Source organism: Syngnathus scovelli, chromosome 3 (assembly GCF_024217435.2).
Source record: "Syngnathus scovelli strain Florida chromosome 3, RoL_Ssco_1.2, whole genome shotgun sequence".
NCBI classification, from domain to species: domain Eukaryota; kingdom Metazoa; phylum Chordata; class Actinopteri; order Syngnathiformes; family Syngnathidae; genus Syngnathus; species Syngnathus scovelli.
In genome coordinates this window covers 122116-144679 of record NC_090849.1, presented here as the reverse complement: position 1 = coordinate 144679, position 22564 = coordinate 122116, and the positions used below count along the sequence as shown (strand labels likewise).

The following is a 22564-nucleotide window of genomic DNA, read 5'->3' as shown; positions in this document are numbered from 1 at the left end:
GATCATAGGGGCACGCAAACCCCTCCACCACGATAAGGTGACGACTCGCGGAGGGGCCCTCGCATTTCACTCTTCATCTTTCGTGAATGTGCTACTTCGCGGCTTCATAATTGATAGGAGAACCGTCTTTAAATGCATGCTGATAGCGCGGCGTGTGCTTCTGAGCAATGTGCTTCACTGCGGACGTGACTGAGTTCAAGTGCAGGAGGCGGCATCCAGTCACGCGCGAGGGAAAAAGCACCAACTAGTCCAGAAGGAGTCGCGACACGTGACAATATCACGTTTTTTCTTTTATTGACTGTAAAGGTACAATGCATGCACAGAACAACGTGGTAATGATTATTAAGGGAAAGGTAAAGGTTAATATAGTGTCAAAGTATTGGGGAGGGTTTAAAAAACTTTAATATTGTGTATTGGACCCCAACACAACAGGTGTTCTGCCCTCAGAATTGTTTTCATGATGTAAGAAATGTTTTCTATGTAAAGAAGCATACACAATGGTTATTTGTCGTTCGGAAGCAAACCGGAAATGTATTTTGAAATGCACCGGAAACTGCGCATGTTTCTGTTGAAGTGACTTGACAACTGATGAGTTGAGAGCCGTTAGCGTGACTCGCGTCATGCGAATCTTTCTCCTCTCCTTATGCTCACGTAATCAACGGCTGTAAGTTATCATTGTTTTATTGGATAACTTTATTATTGTTTATAAGATAAAAAGAATACTCATAGAAGAAACTAAGTATGTTTGTTGTTTCACTTGCAGTTTCACTCGTTGTGTTTAACACTGAATAGAAATAAAGGGAGCGAGACGCTCTGAATCCTGGCTCAAGTGTTCATACATGTGTTTGGCTGGCTGATGAACTGTGACAATGTCCACGAAGTACATAACGCACAGGGAGATCAGTACAACAGGAGATTCATGTGCAACCATGACTCACTTTTGTTTTTCGCAATGCATGATGTCCCCCAGGTTAGTGTAGTGTGGCAATTCTCTTGACGGACACTTTGCATTGCTTTGAAAGATAGACTATACTTCTAGTTAACTTGCAATACACCTATGCCCTCTTGGCCAAGAAGAAACACCCTGTTGGAAATTTCAACACATCCATCCATCCATTTTCTGTACCACTTGTCCCCACGAGGGTCGCGGACGTGCTGGTGCCTATCCCACCAGTCATTGGGCAGCAGGCAGGGGACACCCTGAACTGGTTGCCAGTCAATCATAGGGCACACAGAGCTGAACAACCACTCGCAATCACACCCATGGGCAACTTGGAGTTCTCAATCGGCCTGCCATGCATGTTTTGGGGATGTAGACGGAAACCAGAGTGCTTGGAGAAAACCCAAACAGGCATGGAGAGAATATGCGGAGGTGGAATTGAACCCGCACCCTCTGAATTGTGAGACGGACGTGCTAAACCAGTGCTGAAATTTCAACTCAATGGTGTTTAAATTTCAAAATAATGTAGTATATACCGTATTTTCCGCTCTATTAGGCGCACTTAAAAACATAAAATTTACTCAAAAAACCACAGTGCGCCTTATAATGCAGAGCGCTTTATATATGGATCCATTGATGAATTTGTTGATCCATACTGGTTGTACACAGCACTCTGCCAATATGTTTCAATACGTTTTAGTACGACTAGTAAATTACAATGTCGCATCGCTTCCCAGCATTACGCCACCCGTGGTCAGGGGGCGTCACTGAATAGCTGTTGTACCCACGAGGCTATTTCATTTCAAAATAGGTTGTTCCGTTAATGTTTTCGAGTACTTTTACGCATCAATTACCAACGGAATCATATATAAGCAGCGCCATTGTGTTAAATCAGTCTTTAGTCGGTTCCGATCACTTTTATGGGAGAGAGTTTGAGAAAAGTGATTGTTTACAGGGGGCTGACACGACACTTTGCTGAGGCTCATGGGAGTCTGCAAGCTGAGGCTCATGGGAGTTTGCGGGTGGCTAATGCTATAATGATAGCTGCTATACGCACGAGGCTATTTCATTTCAAAATAGGCTGCTCCGTTAATGTTTCGAGTAAATTTACGGATCGATATGGAAGGGAAACATAAGTAAGCAGTACCAATGTGTTAGATCGAACTTTAGTTAGTTCCGATCATTTTATAGGCGATAGTATGAGAAACGAAATTGTTTAAAGAGGGCTCATTGATTATTGGCTAGTGGATGCATACCGCAACCCAGTCAACCTCAGTTTGTTGCAGTATATAGCTTCTATTTTATGCGCCTTTTAATCCGGTGCGCTCTATATATGAAATAATTTCTAAAATAAAAAATTCAATTAGGGTGTGCCTTATAATCATGCGCCTTATGGTGTGAAAATTACGGTGCTGTTTCCACTTAGCAGAATTTCGTTTTTTTGCGGTAAATGCGTTCCAAAACCACCCGCAAAAAAAACGAAATTCCGCTCAGTGAGAGATCGCTGTATAAAGTATTTAATACTTGGAATAATATGAAATATAGAATAATTATAATGTTGGTTTATTAATCTCCATTTTTTTATCTTGCTCCCATGTTTGTTTCATTTACCTTATCTCAGTGTTTCCCAACCAGTGTGCCGCGGCACACTGGTGTGCCGTGAGAGACGTTCAGCTGTGCCGTGGGACTGTCCAATATTAATTACGGAGCGCATTGTAAACAGGATCGCCAAACCGCTGGTCAGTTCGCACAAGGCCTGGTCAGCCACTTGCTAATTGTGCATGTGTGGAGAATCGGAGAATCTTGAGATTTCATATTGAGTCGATATGATTGTACTGCATCGGCACATATTCAGTTTATGTGTGTGTTGCTGTGTGCTTTTGCTAACAGTGACAGACACTATGACGGTTGTGGTGCGTTTGTGGTCCGATGGAAATCAGAGAATGCAGTTCAACCGGAGAACCTGGATTGGTTATTTTTCACATACGTAAAATAATCAGTCAAGTCGAGACTCCTCGACTGTGATAGCCACTCAGCTGCTGTCAGAACAGCAGAGCGTCTTTAAAAGTGACTTTGTTCTTATTGTTGCAATATTTATAGACCTAGTCTAAAACAGTAAACAAAATCACGTTGATTCTTTTATTTTAATCACAATCACGTTTCTTACACCGTCTAAAACCTTTTTAAAAAACTGTTTTAAAAAAAGGAATACAATTTAAAGAATATTTAGTATTTATTTCTATTAAATTATTCAACTCTCCATACATATATAGGAACAGGACTCTACGTGTTTCGTTGTAATATAACTGATTTTAATATAGGAGCTTAACAGACTTTTGTTGGCGGTGTGCCGCGAGATTTTTTCCAATGAAAAGGTGTGCCATGGATGAAAAAAGGTTGGGAAACACTGCCTTATCTAGTCGTTTGCTGTAACTGACCACTTTAGATATATATATATTTTCTCTAGAACAGTAGTTCTTAACCTGGGTTCGATCGAACCGTAGGGCTTCGGCAGAGCCTCCACTGCGGACACACCTGATTTATTGTGTAAATTCATGATGACGCATATCTGAATTGGTCTCGCAATGGCAACAGCAGAAGTCATGCTGATTTGTAGGTATGTCATTTGTTGTGAGTTCATGCATTGTGTTGTTTTTGTTCTTTGAAAAAGGTCATGTTCCTACACGGCTCATTTTGTGCAATAGTAAAAAACATCTATGTCTGGAATTTGACAAAAATATTTATTTTTTTTCACTAAAGAGGGGTTTGATGAATGCGTGTATGAAACTGGTGGGGTTCGGTACCTCCAACAAGGTTAAGAGCCACAGCACTAGAACTTCTAAATTTCTTTGTAATTTAAATTGCATTACATATAAAATGTATTGTTGTTTACATCAGCCTAACATGTTTGCAGGCCAAACCCAGTCGACTCCACTGCTCCCACTGTGATGAGACATATAGTCTACCCCAGAATGGAGCCATCAAGCTATTTAAAGAACTTCGCTGTCCACTGGATGACTTTGAGCTCGTGCTGTGGACGTCTGGCACCCGAGGCAAAAGTTACTCCCTGTGCCCCTATTGCTTCAGCAACCCGCCTTTCAAAGACATGAAAAAAAGTAAGAATACTATATTACTTAGTCTGTAGAGTTTATGGAATTGCTGTTTTTATTTCCATAAGTAATTGCGGTCCTTCTCTGGGTCGATGGCTCCCTACACGGAATTGTATACGTGTTGATAGGGTTATTCTATTAAGTAACAATGCATGCACCAGAGAGAGACAGGAGACCAACCTGAGCCACCAATACCTGTTGCGCAACAAGGGAAAGTGGAGCTCTCGGCTCTCTAAGGTCCTTCGAAGTTCCACTTCCCTTGTGCTGCGTTTTATTGCATTTGACCTGGTAAGAGGTGGTTCCAAGTCTCACGATACCCTCCCATATGGAAATGTGTGTGTGTGTGTGTGTGTGTGTGTGTGTGTGTGTGTGTGTGTGTGTGTGTGTGTGTGTGTGTGTGTGTGTGTGTGTGCGTGTGTGTGCGTGCGTGCGTGCGTGCGTGCGTGCGTGCGTGCGTGCGTGCGTGCGTGCGTGCGTGCGTGCGTGCGTGTGTGTGCATTCTATGTGTGCATGTCCGGTGCGTGCGTGTGCGTGCGCATGTGCGTGCATGCGTGCGTGTGTGCGTGTTTGGGGCAAAAAACCTGTCATGCTTTGAGAAGTTACAACAAGCATGTGTTTTTATATGACAACATTCGTCCAATGTTTTGGTGTGCTTGTATGGAGGTGAATCACATCTTTTATCATATCGTAAGTCGGCAATGTCTCCTTTCTCACATGCTGCTTTCACTTGTGAAATCAGGTCTTTTTGCGTGAATACCTTCTTTTCTCGTATATCTATATATTTGATCCCTTGAGATACTTTGCATTTTGTAGAATCCTTGTTTTATCTTTACTTTTTAACAAGTTTAATAACAATTTGCCTGGGTCTGGCCCTTTCAGGTTTAGGTCTAACTGTGTGATGTCCACATCAGGTTGTAGTTTTTCGTTTAAAAAAAAAAAAAAGAATCAATACTTTTTCATCAGTGTCTTCCCATGTTTCACCTGGTGTCTCTTCAATTCCATCATTCACCAAGTTATATCTCTTTTGTCAGTTAATAAGAGTTGACTATCACACAACTTATAGATTTCCGTTTGCATATTCTTGTCTATCATCTGATTTAGTTTTTGTAATTTTATTGTCATCAACCTTCTTCTGTGTGAAGTGTTTACTGGCTTTTATCACAAAGTGCAGTTCCTTTGTGATATTATCAAGTCGTGCATTATATACTATATATTACCGTAATTTTCGGACTATAAGTCGCACCGGAGTATAAGTTGCACCAGCCATAAAATGCACAATACAGTGAAAAAAAAAACATATATAAGTTGCACCGGAGTATAAGTCGCACTTTTGGGGCAAATTTGTCAAAATCCAACACCAAGAACAGACATGAACCAGCAACAACAGGCTAAACGATACGGTATGCTAACGTGACATATACACAAACGAGGAGCTGAGAACGGGCCTGAGTAACATTCAAAGTCAAAGTCAAAGTCTCCTTTATTGTCAATTCCTCCGCATGTCAAGACACACAAAGAGATCGAAATTACGTTTCTCACTATCCCAGGGTGACAAGACAGAGTTCACAACGCACATACAAGTAAACAACACAGGAAAAATAACATAAGAAGTCAACATCAATGAACAATAAGCGTGATAGCACGCTAGCCGCTCCCGATGCACAGCAGAGTCCGGTAAGATGACAGAGTTATTCAAATAAGTATTACATAAATAACACGTTTATCAAACCATCTGTGTCACACCAATTCATTAAATCCATCGATCGTCCTTTATGTAAACAATGTCGCGTATGCGCCGCTGACGTCGGACTCGTAAGTTGCATTTCTAATTATTCCACAGACCCATATAACGATATATAAAGTATATTTCAAATAACTATCATATAACAACAATATTATCAAACCATCTGTGTCACTCCTAATCATTAAATCCATCGATCAAATTCCTCGTCCTTTATGTCAACAACGCCGCGCGCGCGCGCCGCACAGATCTAGTATACAACTATATTGTAGCGTTAACAAAGTACCGGGAAACACGTGGGTTTGGTAAAGTTGCTACACGAAATAAAATATATCAAATAACTATAACATAAATACGTTTTTCAAACCTTGTGTCACTCCAAATCATTAAATCCTTCAAACGTGGGGCCCTTCGTCATCTTCGTCATCCCGTGATAGAATCCTTTGTCCTTATGTAAACAACCGCCGCGCTGCTGACGTCACTTGCAGGTCAAATGACAGTAATCCCTTGCTACATCGCGGTTCGTTTATCGCGGTTTCACTACATCATGGATTTTTGAATTTTGAAAATTTGAGAAAAAATTCACATATAAGTCGCTCCTGAGTATAAGTCGCCCCCCCACCCAAACGATGGAAAAAAATGTGACTTATAGTCCAAAAATTACGGTATATATTATACTGAGCTGGTCAATAATATATATTATATATCATTGAACAACTCAGTGGCCTTGTGGTATGAGTGTCCGCCCTGAGACTGGGAGGTCGTGGGTTCGATCCCTGGCTGAGTCATACCAAAAGACTATAAAATGGAACCCAATGCCTCCCTGCTTAACACTCAGCATTAAGGGTTGGATTGGGGATGCTGTGAAGAGCTGCGCCCCACAGTCATTATTAGCAATGTATAGCTTCTACTATGGAAGCTCGTCTGAGGACAACCTAACTAACTAATACAGTCCAGTATCATTTTAACAAAACCTTGTTTTTATTTTTGTTGGAGTGTTTCATTTACCTGTGTAAATGTGATGTAGTCATCCTCAGGCTTTTGTTCTCATGTTTGCTTTGGTGTCATGTTTTGGTGCTAGCAGCTGGTGCTGGACTCAGTGGGTCGACCGCTGCCTTTCGCTACTGGTGCCTGGGGTTGCCATTATTGGGGCCTGGTGAATCGGGTTACCGCTTGGCTTTCTCATCCCAAGAGCTCTCTGCTCACCCGCCGCTCTAGCTCGAAATGTTGCTCCTTGCCGCTCACCGCTAGCTTCTCACCTCGCCTGATTACCATGATTAGGATTATTTCAGATTTTATAGAATTAACAAATATTTCAGGTTTCATATTTGTTTACATAATGTTTTATATAATCGAAACATTGTCCATAATTCATGTTACCTTCTGTGGTCCTTCCCAATTCTCCTAGATGTAGGATGCAATGAATGTACCCATCCTTCCTGCCAGCACTCTCTCAACTCTTTGGGGATTGGACAATGTGTGGAGTGTAACAGTGGAGTTTTGGTGCTGGATCCAACTTCTGGGCCAAAATGGAAGATGTCCTGTAATCGATGCAATGTTGTAGTTAATTTCTTTGAACATGCGCATCGAGTGCAGGTAAGATATGAATGGTCTTATGTTGTCCTTAAATGATCTTTTATTCTCTATATCCCTGTATTAAATGCAAAATTTATACAGTAATGGTAATTTTAAACTTTTTCTCAGCACAATCACAAAAGGCTTTAAATGAGGTGGGTGGGTCACAAACATTTAGCTTGTAGTATTTGCTAAAAGGAAGACATCATGAAATTTCTCCCACAATTTAAAGGTGTTTTAATTGCATGTCCCCTGCGAGCATTTTGACGTCTAATAGACGTCTATTAGACGTCTATACTCTAACCAGACGTCTCGGCTAAAACACGTCTAAAAATGGTCTAAAAGTGTAACAAATAGACGTCTATAGCATAGACGTCGTTTAGACTACGGGATAGACGTTTATTAGACGTATATATGTGATTTTTTTTTTTAGATGTTTATTGAGTTGACGTTCGAATGATGCTATTAGCTATTAGCGCGATTAGCGCTAATCGCGCTAATAGCTAGTGATCATTTGAACATCTAGACGTCTATTCAACATTGAGGTTCTCTTCAATACATTTAACGTGTGATCCTTACTATTGTGTAGTTCCAGGATGTTGTGAAAATGCATTTGATTAGTGATGGTCCAGGTGTGAAAATTTACATTGTTTAATACAGAATTAGGTTTCAGTAACAGTCATACTCATGTTACCTGCAGATATAGATACACCTTTTGATGTTAAAATTAACCAAAACGTTAATTGAACCAAAATTAAAAAAAAAAATTCAAACATTATCCAACCATCAGAAATATAAATGTGCAATATTTTTAAATCATATGCTTAAAAATGTAAAAATACACATACAGTATTAAAAAATGGGGGCTATTTAAAAGAACAAAACTTCTACGTTACAATATAAATATATACATATTTTATGTAGGACATATCAAACAAAACAACCAGCTCGGTGAAACACAGCAATATAAACATCACTCTCTTGTGGGCTTTTGATAGCCCCCTTTGCTACTCAGCGCTGGAGCCCGTTTTAATTGCGGTCCTTGTTTCATCATCTGTGGCCTCTGTGCGTGTCGCCAACAGCTTCTACAAAGATGAACTCGATGTACATCAGGCACCACCCATTGTAGACCTTGGGATTACTCTGTAAAAGAAATATGAATATGGGGAAAAAAACACGACTACCTGTAAAATAGTTTTTCCTTGATGCATCTCATATCAGTTGCACATTTCACCATGAAGCAATCGCACAGGAACGAGCAGACGGGTTTTTTTATTTTTATTTACCAGTGCTATCAGATCAGTCTTCCTGAGGGCCCTCTGCATGAGTCACACGAGCACGCATATTGAACGTTGTCATTGGCATTTGTGTAGAGTTTACAACAGAAAAAAAAAATGTCAAACTAATCATACCTGTCCATGGTCTTAGAAACATGCAGGTTTTCAAATAAGTGGCCTCCTAACACAAGACTGCTTTGCAATCTGTATACAAGGAATTATGAACAGTGTCTAAGAAGAGTGGAATTAAGAGTAGACAAAATTGAATTGAGGACTTTTTTTCTTGTAAATCAAGCAAAAAAAGTAACTTAAAAGTCAGCAACTTTGACAGTACAGCAATTAAACCAACAGAACCCTAAAAGCTCCATTTGTAAGCTATCAAGAGTGGGGGGGGGACATCCAAAATTTTGACTAACAAATTCTAAGCTTCAAGTCATTCAGTCTTGCATCCTATTTGTCATTTATTTCCTTGGGCATCATGTCAAAGGTCTCCAGATCAGTCATGGGCACCGTCCACTCTCCGTGTCACATTCTGAATGACAGTTGAGGTTCCTCAGCCCAGGGATTGCCAGAAGGGGCTCCACGATGACCTTCAGAAACTCTGAGAATAAAGAGGAATAGAAATACAATACTCACTTAAATTACTGCAGCTATGACCTCTTTTTAAATGACTAATGCCTACAAAAAAAACCTCTTACTTTTCCCTGTCATGGGCATTTCACACTTACTTCCTTGCTGTTGAAGAATGAAGCAATTAACATTTCTCCAATGATAAACTTTGCCCTGTTTGAAAAAAAATGGTGGCATTCTGTTTGTGCCTTTGAATGTGGTGCAAATTAATTTGGCTGTTGTACATATCCAATCACATTATTTTAAAATAGTACTGATAAAATTGCTTGTTCTACAAGTTGTTATCCAAATGATGAAAATGTGCAGGGTAAACCTGGGTTTTATTTTGCACTTTGACATCTCCCATGTTTTCCGGAGTGTGAAAGTCAGTTCCATATTGAAGATTGCAATTACAACATACACTTTTTGCATATGCGCGACAGTAGCTAAGCATACATAAGTATATTCAAACCACCAATAACAGATCCATTTCCAAAGATAACGCAAGACAGTTGTGATAACTTCTACAATCAAGAATAAATCAAAAATCAATCTGTACCTTGTGGAGTCCGGTCAGTTTTTAATACAGATGCTCCTCTTATCTCCAGGCTTGGTGTCTGAAAAAGGGAAAGGGAAAAAGAAGATGTCTGATTTGACAATTCACCCATTAACTGCTGTTAATAACATGACAATTTTAACTTTTGAAGTGATTTTGCCTGTTAGGTTACGGATTTTAGTTATTGATCTGACTCCAAATTGCGATCAACACTTAACACATAAATTGCTATGTCCTAATCCACACACTGGCACACCTAACAATTTTGCGAGTTCGTTCTGTCAAAGAGAATACCAGTAGATCAATCAGACCAAATTTACCAATTGTTTATTCCTGACAAAGCGCACTAATACAGGCCTGGGTCCCGGGTCCCTCACACTAAAACCCGTGCGTTTTTGTGACCACCAAAAGACGACACATTCTTCCGGGTTGCCCAGTTTTAAAGAAACACAATATGAATATTAAAGCATGCAAAATATTGTGAGATGATTGGTCGATGGCCATCTCCTCCCCGTGTCGGTGTTATCGCTGAGGTCAGGCGGTTGGATTTTCCCGCGAAGCCCGACCACATAGACGTGCTGTTGTTCTCGTTTCTCACCGACCTTGAGGTGTTCTCGTCCGGTACTCCCTGTCTGGGCCTATTCCACAACACTTCAAAGAAAACAAGTTCATGCAGTTTGCCTGCACATTCTTCGCCACCCACCAATCCACACGAGCACTCCAATACTAGATATTAATATGATTATAAGTTTAACACAACCTATTATAATATATAATAATAATAATAATAATATTATAATATTATTAATGGTTGTTTAGAACAAAGCAATGCAACCTCTGTTCATTATTTATACAACCTACAGCTGGTTTATGGTTTAATATTTAATATTTAATGGATTTAAATTTGTCATCTATTTTAGGTCTATATGTAGACCTAATTTAGACGTCTATTTTAGGTCTATATATAGACGTAATTTAGACGTCTATTTTAGGTCTATAAAATAACCTAAAATAGACGTCTATATCAGGTTACAGAAATAACCAATTAAACACAAATCCAAACATCTGTACATTATTTATAAAACTTAAAGCTGGTTAAGAGTTTAAAATTTTGAAATATGATCATATTTGATGTTTTTAATTTAGACGTCTATTTTAGGTCTATACCGAAACCAATTTTAGATGTCTAAATTAGGTCTATACAAGACCAGATGTCTAATAGACGTCTATGGCTGACAGGGTCTTTTATCGTTTTTGTTGTGTCTGATGTTTACCCCGGGATCAATAACCTGCCTATCGACCTACCTAATCATTTCCTTTTAAATCCCCGCAAGAGAGTCCACGTCTCAAAAACTCCACCATCCGGAAATTAGGACTACCCGCTGACTTCCCCACATCACACCTCTTCGGTGGTTGTGCACAAATTTCCAAGATACGCATGTCTGTCAGAGGTCTAAATGCAAGAGTTGCTTCACCATGAAAGTGCGCAAGGCAGGCGTTTAAAAAAAATTACTTGGGTGCAAATGGGAGAATATACCCATTGGTGAGTGAGCTATTCCATAACACTTAATAAAGCCTACATTTCTTATTTCCGCAGGTTGCTCAAGAGAATTGCAATGCCTGTGATGCCTCCCTGGTCACAGTAGACTTCAATAAAGCCCGCAGCCCACTGTCTGCCGGTGATACCCAACACACCGGCTGTGTTTTCTGCGATTCACTCTTCCAGGATCTTGTGGAGCTTAAACACGCAACCATGAGGCACCCCATGCACCGGGGTGGAGGTACAAGACGAGGACGAGGGCGAGGCAGGGGACGTCGTGGCGCCCCAAAAAAGCCAAAAGACAAAATGGCTGAATTGGCAGCGTACTTTGTATAGTGTATTACTCTAGCGTGTCATCATTTCATTTTATTTTTGTACTCAACATAATTTCACATACTGCGGGTATATTATCTTCGTAATACTTCAAGTTGATGTTTCCTAACTGGTGTGTGGAGACATAAAAGTGGCCCAGTAACAACTGTCGTAACTGTTTTTCAATTTATTGTTTTATATTCAGGTCCTATAGGTGGGTTTTTTTCATATAAATATTTACTGTAATTATTTGCTGCAAACTGATAAGAGTTTTTAGGCTGATGCTAATTATGTTATTTGGCAGAAAATAAATTAATCTTAATATTAATTCAGACAAACATTACAGATGAGCAGTTCAGAAGATGGATCGATGGAATACCTTATTTTTTAGGTCTCCTATGTATCTCAGTACAGCATTTTCCCTTAATTGCCATGGAGCATTCATGTTCTGTAAGGAATTCTGTCGCCTACTGAAGGCCATCGCGAACCACCGACCACCTGTCCTTTTCCCGCAAGCAACCATCCACGTCCAAGCACCTGTCGCCACCCTCTGTCAGCACTGCTTCTCTGTTGCACCTGCCAATGTACCAGTCCTCCAATTCCTTTTTTGTCAATAAAAATATTTGACTCACTTGGTCATTCTGCCCAGTTTCTGACAAGAAGTGTATGTTGAACTGGTTTCCCTTTGCATAAATCCTTATTTAAAAAGCAACTCTTCTTTAACAGGGCCATTTTCTTCTTAAAATGCATTGTTTTATCTCAATGAGATGTCTCGGTCTGAACACTCAGGGATGCCATGTAAAAGATTACTTGAAATGAAGAATACAGACCGTGGAAATTAGGTTCCAAGGTCCTTGTTAGCTAGAAAATCAATATGCTCATATAAGAATAAGAATAGCAAAAACATTAGTAACAAAACATAATAGTTTGCCAGAACTGTTACAAAAGATTAAAAAGTCAAAGTCTGCTTTATTGTCAATTTCTTCACATGCCAAGACACACAAAGAAATCGAAATTACGTTCCCACTATCCCACAGTAACAAGACATAGTACACAATATACATACAAGTAAACAACACAAAAAATAAAAACAAGAATGCACAAACAATGAATAAATAAGAGTGATGAATAAATAATAAATAAACAAATAACAATAAATAATAGGAGCAAAAATAGAGCAAGTGTGCATACAGCAGACAGTCAGAATATAGCGCAAAAGTACAGGACGCTACGCAGAAGGGGGGGAGAGAGTTCAGGATCCTAACAGCCTGGAGTATGAAGCTGTTTGTGAGTCTGGTGGTGCTAGAGCGCAGGCTCCCGTACCTCTTCCCAGAGGGCAGAAGATCAAACAAAGAGTGAGCGGGGTGACACACATCACTCACAATTGTGGTCGCCTTGCGGGTGAGATGAGAGGTGTAAATGTCCTTCAGGGCGGGGAGTGAAGCACCAATAATCTTACCAGCCGTGTTCACTATGCGCTGCAGGGCCTTTATGTTGTATTCAGTGCAGCTACCACCCCAAACAGCGATACAACTGGAGAGGACACTCTCAGTGGTGCCACGGTAGAATGTAGTCATGACGGCCGGAGGAGCACTTGCTCGCCTGAGTTTCCGCAGGAAGTACAGGCAGCGCTGAGCTTTCTTTGCCAGTGATGCAGTGTTGGTGGACCAGGAGAGGTCCTCACTGATGTGCACCCCCAGGAATCTGGTGCTGCTCACTCTCTCCACCACAGCACCATCGATGGTCAGTGGCAGGTGTTGGGTGTGACCCTTCCAGAAGTCAACAACAATCTCCTTTGTCTTGTTGATGTTCAGCAGGAGGTTGTTGTCCCTGCACCACGTGGCCAGAAGGTCGAGCTCCGACCTGTACTGAGTCTCGTCGCCCTCGGTGATGAGACCCACCAGAGTCGTGTCGTCGGCATATTTCAGCACCCGGTTGCTACTGGAAGTTGCAGTGCGGTCATGCGTCAGCAGGGTGAAGAGCAGCGGACTGAGCATGCAGCCTTGGGGGGCCCCCGTGCTCAGCGTGATGCTGGTGGAGAGTTTGTCGCCAACACGTACCACCTGAGGGCTCTGACAGAGGAAGTCCAGTAGCCAGTTGCAGAGGCTCAGCTTGTCGAGTTTGCAGATGAGTCGTTGTGGCACAATGGTGTTGAATGCACAACTGAAGTCCACAAACGGCAATCTCACATACGAGTCCCTCCTCTGCAGGTGGGTAAGGGCTGAGTGGAGGGCAGAGCAGATGGCATCCTCAGAGGACGTTTGGCTCGGTACGCAAACTGGAAGGGGTCTATGGTGGGGGGGAGAATGGATCTGATGTGCTCCATGACAAGCCGCTCCAAGCACTTCATGATGATGGGCATCAGTGCCACGGGGCAGTAGTCATTGAAGCAGGACGGAGCAGGTTTCTTCGGCACAGGTATGATGGTGGCAGCCTTGAAACAGGAAGGGACGATGGCCTGCTGCAGGGAAATGTTAAAGACGTCCGTGAAGACACCCATCAGCTCCCCAGTGCAGTCCTTCAGCGCTCGACCTGGGATGTCGTCAGGGCCCTCCGCCTTACAGGTGTTGATAGCGGCAAGAAAAAGAGCTGATGTTGTGAAGAACCAATGGGGAAAGTGTGAGTCTCATATCTGCAGGGACTGGAGTCATCTGGAGAACTAAGAAACCAAGGAGCGGGGAAAAGAACAAAGTGAAAGTACAACCACGAGGGCCGCCAATGAACGGCTATGAAAGACGAACTGGACCCCACCTTCGTGGACGAAGCAACGCGACTTAATATAAGTACTCTGAAGAACTTCTTTACTGCTTTTTCATCTTTATCTTACATTGGGGCATTGTCAAAGAAAAGCCCAGCGCTGTAACTCTTTTTTTGAACCCAAAGAATCAATGAGAACAAATTGGATCAAATTCAACCCATCTGGTGTGAGTATGGCTTTGTTGTGTTAGTGTGAATACCGTTCTTAAACAGAAGAAAACGAATAGTCAATTGGTATTAGTTTGATGCCGCATAGTACGAATTGGGCACCCCCTGTCACGGATCAGAATGGAGCAGGGCGACCAAATGCAGCTTGGACCAGGGTTTTTTGAGGGAAAAGGGAATTGGAATGGAGAATGAAGGGAAACAGACAGAGGAGAAACTAACATAACGACCTAACTAAACCAACAACTGGACTGACCGACAGACTGGCTAACAGAAACAGAACTGAAAGACGTGAGATGGAGACAAGAAACAAGAAGACATCAACGATCCGACAGGGGAGTGAGGGACAGCCAGGGTTTAAATACAAGACAGGTAACAAGAGGCAGGTGACTGTGCTTACATTGATTGTGAGGTAACACAGGAGTGCATAGGCGACGCGAACAGAACCCATGGTGTTAGAGATTTGCTCACTCCAACTTATTTTGCAAGAACCAAACAGGAGACAAGCAAGTTCTTTTAGACACCTGCAGGTGGAGAGTCCATTCGTCGCTGTCTGAACAGCGATTATCGAATGAAGTCTGAAAAGTCTCCTTCCTGCAAGGGCATATTTATTAGGAGGAACAGAGTGGGGGTGAGAGTGGACAGGTTTGGTGAACCCTCGGCCTCTGGTAAGATCAGAGCAGGGGCTGTTTTACGATGTTGTGGGAAACAGAACAACTTTGATTGCTTCCTCTGCAGCTAGTCAATCAGTTCAAAAGATCTTAGCACTTTGTTCTACTACTTTTGTTAAGACAGGACAGGCGAGTTTAATTATTACAGGTTACATTCCAACATAATCATAGGATCAAGATAACCTGGAAAACCCTAACATCTCCCTCCTGTTTTATCATATGATTATGTCACCCCAAACAACAAAGACAAGCAAGAAAAGGAAAAAAAAAACATATATACGTATAATGAAGAAAGTAGAATAGTAAAAATAAAAACAACAAACAATGATAGCAACACTTTCCAGTGAAATTGAGGCATTACCTCAACACCCCAGATCAAACTTATTGTGTAAGCGAAAAACCTGCTGGCCAGATGTTATTAGCAGGAAAATTCTTACACGGCCCCGTTGCCACAGGCGACCAGAATGCTATCAATAAAAAATAAAAAGAAAAACACAGAAACAGTACATCATTGTATCCATCACTTGTGAAGCATTTTCGATGGTCAAATCAACAAGTTTCCGTAATACATGCTCAACAGAACAGCATCTACGCAATCCACGTCTCATTATCATTATCACAACTGTCACGTCTAAGAAGTTGTATATGTGCCCGTGTTTTCGTCAGCTGATGATGTTCTAGTCTGTAGGTGAGGTCTGTCACACACACCGGCGCACACACTCGTGTCCAGTTGGCAGGCAGCATCGGACAACTCCTGTGACCACAAAACCATGATCCGTACTGAACAGGCACGTGCACTCATAGGATGCAGGTGAGGCAGTGCCTCTGAACTTCTGAATGAAGTAGGTCCCGTCCGATGGTGCAGCCATGTTGGTAGTAGAGCCCTTACACCTTGAAAACGGCTCTCTCATCCTGGCACACAGCGGTGATGTCCAAAGCTCCCATCCAGTTTCCTCCTGGAGAGCAGTCGTCGTTAATGCATTTGTGGGTCCTGCAACCTTGGGTGCAACATGTGTAGTCAGCAAGACTTGGAATGGTCCCTCCCGTCGTGGCTGGCCCAGTTCCTTCCTTTAATGACCTCGATGTAGACCCAGTCTCCTGGATTGATGGGGTTGTCGACCTGTGAGGAGGAAAGATCAAGCGGCAGTAAATTTGTCTTTGACACAGTTTGAGCGTCCTGATCATATAATCTGCCAAGGACTGCTCTTCATCTGTTGTTTGCAACTCTCGTAGTCAATTGTAGTGCCCATTTAACTGGCAAATAGGAATGTTTGCGGGAAGAGTTTGAACACTTCCTAATGATTCCCTTTAACCAAAAACTATTTATGACAGGGGCGTTCCCATTTATTGCCTCCTGATTTAAAAGAGATTGTCTTACCCATGCCTTCTTTCTCCTCACACGCTCGCACCCACACAGGGTGTGAACACACACACACACACACACACACACACACACACACACACACACACACACACACACACACACACGCACCCACGCAGACAAAGAGATTCTAATCCATCTCTCATGTAGCTTCTCTTGATAGAATCTCCTATTGATAAATGTATAGCAGACGTTTTAGCATATAATCCCATACTCTGCTCTCTCACTTCTACTTTTTCATGTCGGTGCAGTCGTAGGTGGCCCCTATTGCAGTCATTGTCTTGTTAACTGTCGCCGTGTGGCTCCTATGCATGATTGTGTGAATGTCAAAAATTGAACGTACCTAACTTTCTGACCATCCAACCTCCACTGTGGTGCAAAAAACCTTACTATTGTATTGAGTAGGTACATTGAGCAACCTAGCTTCCTCCTGACTGCCAAATGTCCTGTTCTAAAATTTATATAACTCGACCTCTACGTCTTAAGCTTGATGAGCCAAAATATAAGATCTTGCTCTTGTTTCCTACCGTTTTAGCCTATTTGTTTTATCTAAATCCGTTCAATCTCTGATTATAATCTGTAGCCCTACGTATTTTTCAAATTTTTATTTATTTATTTATCAAATCTCCTCAGTTCTGTCAAACTCAGTGCACAATGAACCTTCCTTCCACTTTGAACCAAGCTCCACCAAATTTGGGAACGCCGTAGCAAGGAGTGCGGTTTGGTCGTCGGACACTCCAAGTCCATATCTTTTTGCCGCACTTCACCCTCTCACGTTGGTATTCTTTGGCTGTTGCTTCAGAGCGACCCCATCCATCACTCTTGAATGAGTCCATTGTTCAAATGAGTCAATTTTCATCATTGTGAGTTCCTCCGCTTTTCACTGTCTTTTCCGTCCCCGAGGATGTTGTATTTCCTCCGGAGTGTACTTGTCCTCCTCCAAGCACAACAGCAGTCTTTTCTTGTCCTTCGCCAAAGGTCAAAGGTGCTTCAGAGCCAGGCACCATTTTGTGGTTGTTCATGGCTGCAGGCGAAGACTCGGATTGGGTTTCAGGGGCCCTGACACTGAGAATGACAGGCTGGGACATCAAACTTGTAAGACTATCTCCAAATGTAGCTGCTTCCATCAATTTGCTGGTAATGTTTGTTTACCAAACTTCAAATTCTTCTAATAACAGCGGTCTCGTTTTTATATCGTAAATCCTGCAACTCATCCTATTTTTGAGCTACATTTTATCTATAGTTCCAATTTAATCGGACAGTATGTTGTCTTCAGTATCATTATTGAAAATCAACTCATCGAGGTCTGCTTTCCACATCAAGCCCTGATCTGTATGTCTTGACCTCTCACATGTTATTGTCATGCTTGCTCAAAAATGTGACTTAGAGTATGGTGCTGTGAATTCTCAATCTCCCCAATGAAATTGGATCCCACCTCGTAGTTCTTATCGTTCTCATGTTCCTGTTAGCCTGCAATTGTCCAAATCAAAAATGTTTTCTTTTAACTGTCTTTCTTTTGAACCTCTAAATCTCTCGTGTTGCTAACCTATCTACACCAGAACAAAAAATTTACCACAATATAACACCAAATGTATTCGAAAATTCATCATAAAGTGTTGTATTATTACTATCTTCCACTATCTGTCCTACTCACTCCCCCCCTTTTGAGGCTTGGCAACGCCCATGCCTCACACCTTGACAAACTTTTTGGGAGAATGTGTTCTTTACTACATACGATTCCATCATCATTTAATTTGACTTTCTTTCCAAAACGCTTCTCAATTTCTCAGTTCACACATCTTCTACATGTGTTACTGGTTCTCCAGTTTTTTTTTGTTTTTTTTCTAGTTAATTATCAATCCAAAAGCTACGTGTTTCTTTCTAACATTCAACCTGCTCAAAATCATTCTTTCATCAAAGTCGCTCTACTAATTTTCCATAGTAGTCGCCAACAACTTCAACCATTCAACCTGTAATTTCTTTTCATTCAGGCTATCATTCATCAATGTTCATTTGCATCTCACACGCAGTCTCCAAAAAGGAGTCTTTCTATCACATTGGTCCCAATTCATCCAAGCTCACCACACAACATTCATATATCATTTTCAACTCAGGTTTCCTGGTAGAACAATCCACCAATTCAAAAAAGACTTAACTAAACCAAACAACTGGCAAATTAATCTGAATTTTTTTCTTTGTTTTTAAATTTGAAGAACTCAATCTCTCAGATTTAGCTTGCATTTAGAATTTTGTATAATCTTATAACACAACCAATCAATTATTCCTATTAAATGTAGCATTGCAAAATCTTAAATTCACAATTTAGCTTCTTCCAATTCCTGAAAGCATGTTCTGTCATTTTTTTTCTTCGAATTTCTCATGTGGGCTCGACACTTAACATGCACTAGTGTGGATTAGTTTCTGCTTGCAAACAGATTTCTCTCTTTTTCCTCTCATTTTTATCTTTCAAAATCATTTCTGTTCTGCGGTGCAAATTGGATAGACCACAGTCCAGCAAATTTTTTTTATACTAAAACTTTAGCCAATGTTCATCATTTTAACATATACGCACACACATGCACAGCTCTCGCATGCAAAAGGTAGTTCCCAGCACCAATGATTCGTCACAGGCTGGCCATTTCCTGTGGTCGATCATGAGCTGGTCCCTCCCATGCACACGAGGACAGCACATTCTAATTTTATTTATTTATCTTCTAGAAGCAAGTTGCATTTATTTACCACTTGATTTGCGTATTTTAACTTTAGTGTAACACAATTTGAGCTCTAGTCATTTGTAATTTGGGCATACAAACAGCATTGTCACACTTCTTGGATGGACAGGATTTCTAATCATCTAAAAAAAATTCTAATAATCTGACAATGACATGTTTTGCTGTCATATGGGCATCTATTCTTTCTTTCTCTGTATGAGCATAAGCGGTCAAAGAGGAGGAAGCTTGTCATGCTAAAAAATTGGCTTCTCCTCTGCTCCTTCCTCCACCCTTTGATTGATATTGTTTTGCAAAACGACACTCTCGTGCAAAGTGTCCTCGTCTCCCACAGTTCCAACAGTTGTCAGAATCCCCTGGGGGTTTTGAATTATATGGCGGCCTGCGACCTTGTTGGCCTCTACCTCTCCCTCTGCCTAGCTGGGACCCTTGGAAGAAGACTGTTGTATCTTCATCTAGTTCATCATCATCATTATCTAGATGAAATACATCAGAACTTTTGCCTTTTTTGATCACTTTTTCAGCATGTCTGGCCCATTGCATAGTTGTTGTCACACTTGCAACATCCACTTCCACCAAATGTTTCCTCACCCAGTTGCCTATTTCAGGGCGGAAATTAGTGAGGAGCGCATTTTTAAGCTGTGTTGATAAGCACTCTCAGCTGTACCATTGAATGGGATGCCACTATGTACCCAGAATTCTTTTTCAAATCTCAATTGAATGGCGGCCTCATCACTTTTCAACTTTCTATCTTTTGTCTTTTGGATTTTTTCTCTGCTTTCTTGTGAAGCTTTCAACCACACTCTAGCACTTCTACCACTTCTTCCACATTTCAAATTTCCTTGTACTCCATACATTTTCTTCCACTTCAGCATGTATTGCATACAATTAAGAAATCTACTTGCCATGAACTTCTCGTTTTAAAGAAGAGCAGAGCAAGAGATTTACCGTTCTTATTTCCCATCTTAATTTTAGTAGCTTAAGGTTTTACAATTTTTTTCAATTTTTTTTTCTTTGAGGATCCTCAATGCAGGTTTAAATTGACCTTTCAACAAATTACTAGCCTGTTTTATTGCCATGGATCAACGCTAGAACTGCTTCTTAGTCAATTTATCCTACCAGTCACACACTCAATCACACAAACTCCAGCGCTTTTTTAGGCCTATCCAGGGATGGGTGTAAAACCATCCCAAACAGCTTTGGAAAAACGGACAAAAGAAAAAAATCTACGCCCTTCTTCAATTAAGAAAAAGAAGCTCTGTTTTTCTTAGCCCGTTTCTTCCACTGGGACTTGAACCCAAGCTATTCTTTGGCTTGGAAAAACATACAAAGAAAAATCTACGCCCTTCTTTGATTAACAAAAAAGAAGCTCCGTGTTTCTTAGCACGTTCCTTCCACTGGGACTTTAACCCAAGCCAGATCCCTCAGCTCGGAAAAACAGACAAAGAAGAGTCTACACACTTCTTCGATGAACGAAAAAGAAGCTCTGCCTTTCTTAGCCTGTTTCTTCCACTGGGACTTGAACCCAAGCTGGCTCCCGTGCACCTCTATGTGTTACGCGTTTAACAACACAACACAATTTCAGGCCTTTAACTTACTTGTCCCCTGGTTCGTTGCACTGCCGGGTCCCGTCAATCCACCTCTGTCAGACGAAGGCAGACCTAAGATGCTGGCCCAGCGAAGAATTTCCTTCCCAGGTCTTTCTTTACCAGGTCCGGCTAATGGACGCTGGCCCGTCGACGGTGTACAGCGCGTCGTCCTCCGTCAGCCAGATGATGGGTATGAGGGTCCCGGGTTTCGGCACCAAAATGTTAGAGATTTGCTCACTCCAACTTATTTTGCAAGAACCAAACAGGAGACAAGCAAGTTCTTTTAGACACCTGCAGGTGGAGAGTCCATTCGTCGCTGTCTGAACAGCGATTATCGAATGAAGTCTGAAAAGTCTCCTTCCTGCAAGGGCATATTTATTAGGAGGAACAGAGTGGGGGTGAGAGTGGACAGGTTTGGTGAACCCTCGGCCTCTGGTAAGATCAGAGCAGGGGGTGTTTTACGATGTTGTGGGAAACAGAACAACTTTGATTGCTTCCTCTGCAGCTAGTCAATCAGTTCAAAAGATCTTAGCACTTTGTTCTACTACTTTTGTTAAGACAGGACAGGCGAGTTTAATTATTACAGGTTACATTCCAACATAATCATACGATCAAGATAACCTGGAAAACCCTAACACATGGTAACATATAGACATAATAAAGCAACCGGGGATGAGTCGTGACAACCCCTTTGAATTTTCCAACAAGACAAAGAAGAAATAAGGCATCATGTCAGATGGATACTGCAGTGCGTGGTTACAAACGCAGCCCTGTGCCGCTTTCTAGTGGTGACATGAGAATTGCAGGTAAAGGTTACGTCCTGCACAATCTCAAGTGGGTAAATACCATTTAGGGTTAGCCAGTTCAGGGTGCCCCCCCCCCCCCCTCTCTCTCTCTCTCTCTCTCTCTCTCTCTCTCTCTCTCGGGATCCGAGCGTAAGAACAAGCACTAAGAACGGTGTTGTCAGCGGAAAAAAAACTGATCACACTGATCATGGGCACACAGGAGGGGAGGGGTGTGCACACTGACAAAACTATGACAATATGGACATGATCGGGGACGAGTCGTGACACTTGCAAGGAAAGACAAATGCACCCATCCAGTTTATGATTGCTTGAAGGTGTTATCGGTCCCTGGTTGCTTATTTATTGTGTTGTTTATTTATGATTTATTCATCACTCTTATTTATTCATTGTTTGTGCCTTCTTTTATTTTCTTGTGTTGTTTACTTGTATGTACATTGTGAACTATGTCTTGTCACCGTGGGATAGTGGGAACGTAATTTCGATCTCTTTGTGTGTCTTGGCATGTGAAGAAATTGACAATAAAGCAGATTTTGACTTTGACTGGTTGGAGACTTCTAATTACCCTTGTAATTGCGCGCTGTTGTGACCATTCGCCTATAGGGGAACAGAGCCCACAGAGGCATTTGCGATTAGTTAATTTGCGGATTCAAGACGGACCCAAAAGGAGACGGTCGCAGTAACAGAAAAGAGAGACACGAGTCTCTGCGTCTGCGCGGAGACAGAGGCGCGCAGACGCGAGGTAACGAGTTGACATCAGCATGAGCAGGAATAAAACTATTTTTTCTAACAAAGATGTCTGTGTCACG

The 22564-nt window shown here is 41.6% G+C and overlaps 1 protein-coding gene across 1 annotated transcript in view; it reads left to right on the top strand.

Moving 5' to 3' along the window:
- Positions 1-12291, top strand: part of LOC125994535 (DNA topoisomerase 3-beta-1) — a 136692-nt gene extending 124401 nt beyond the window's left edge. Inside the window, exons 16-18 of the mRNA XM_049763874.1 lie at positions 3855-4056; positions 7200-7387; positions 11406-12291. Coding sequence (XP_049619831.1) covers positions 3855-4056; positions 7200-7387; positions 11406-11684 — 669 coding nt within the window. The 3' untranslated portion in view covers positions 11685-12291. The remainder of the gene's footprint in view (positions 1-3854; positions 4057-7199; positions 7388-11405) is intronic.
- Positions 12292-22564: the final 10273 nt, after the last annotated feature.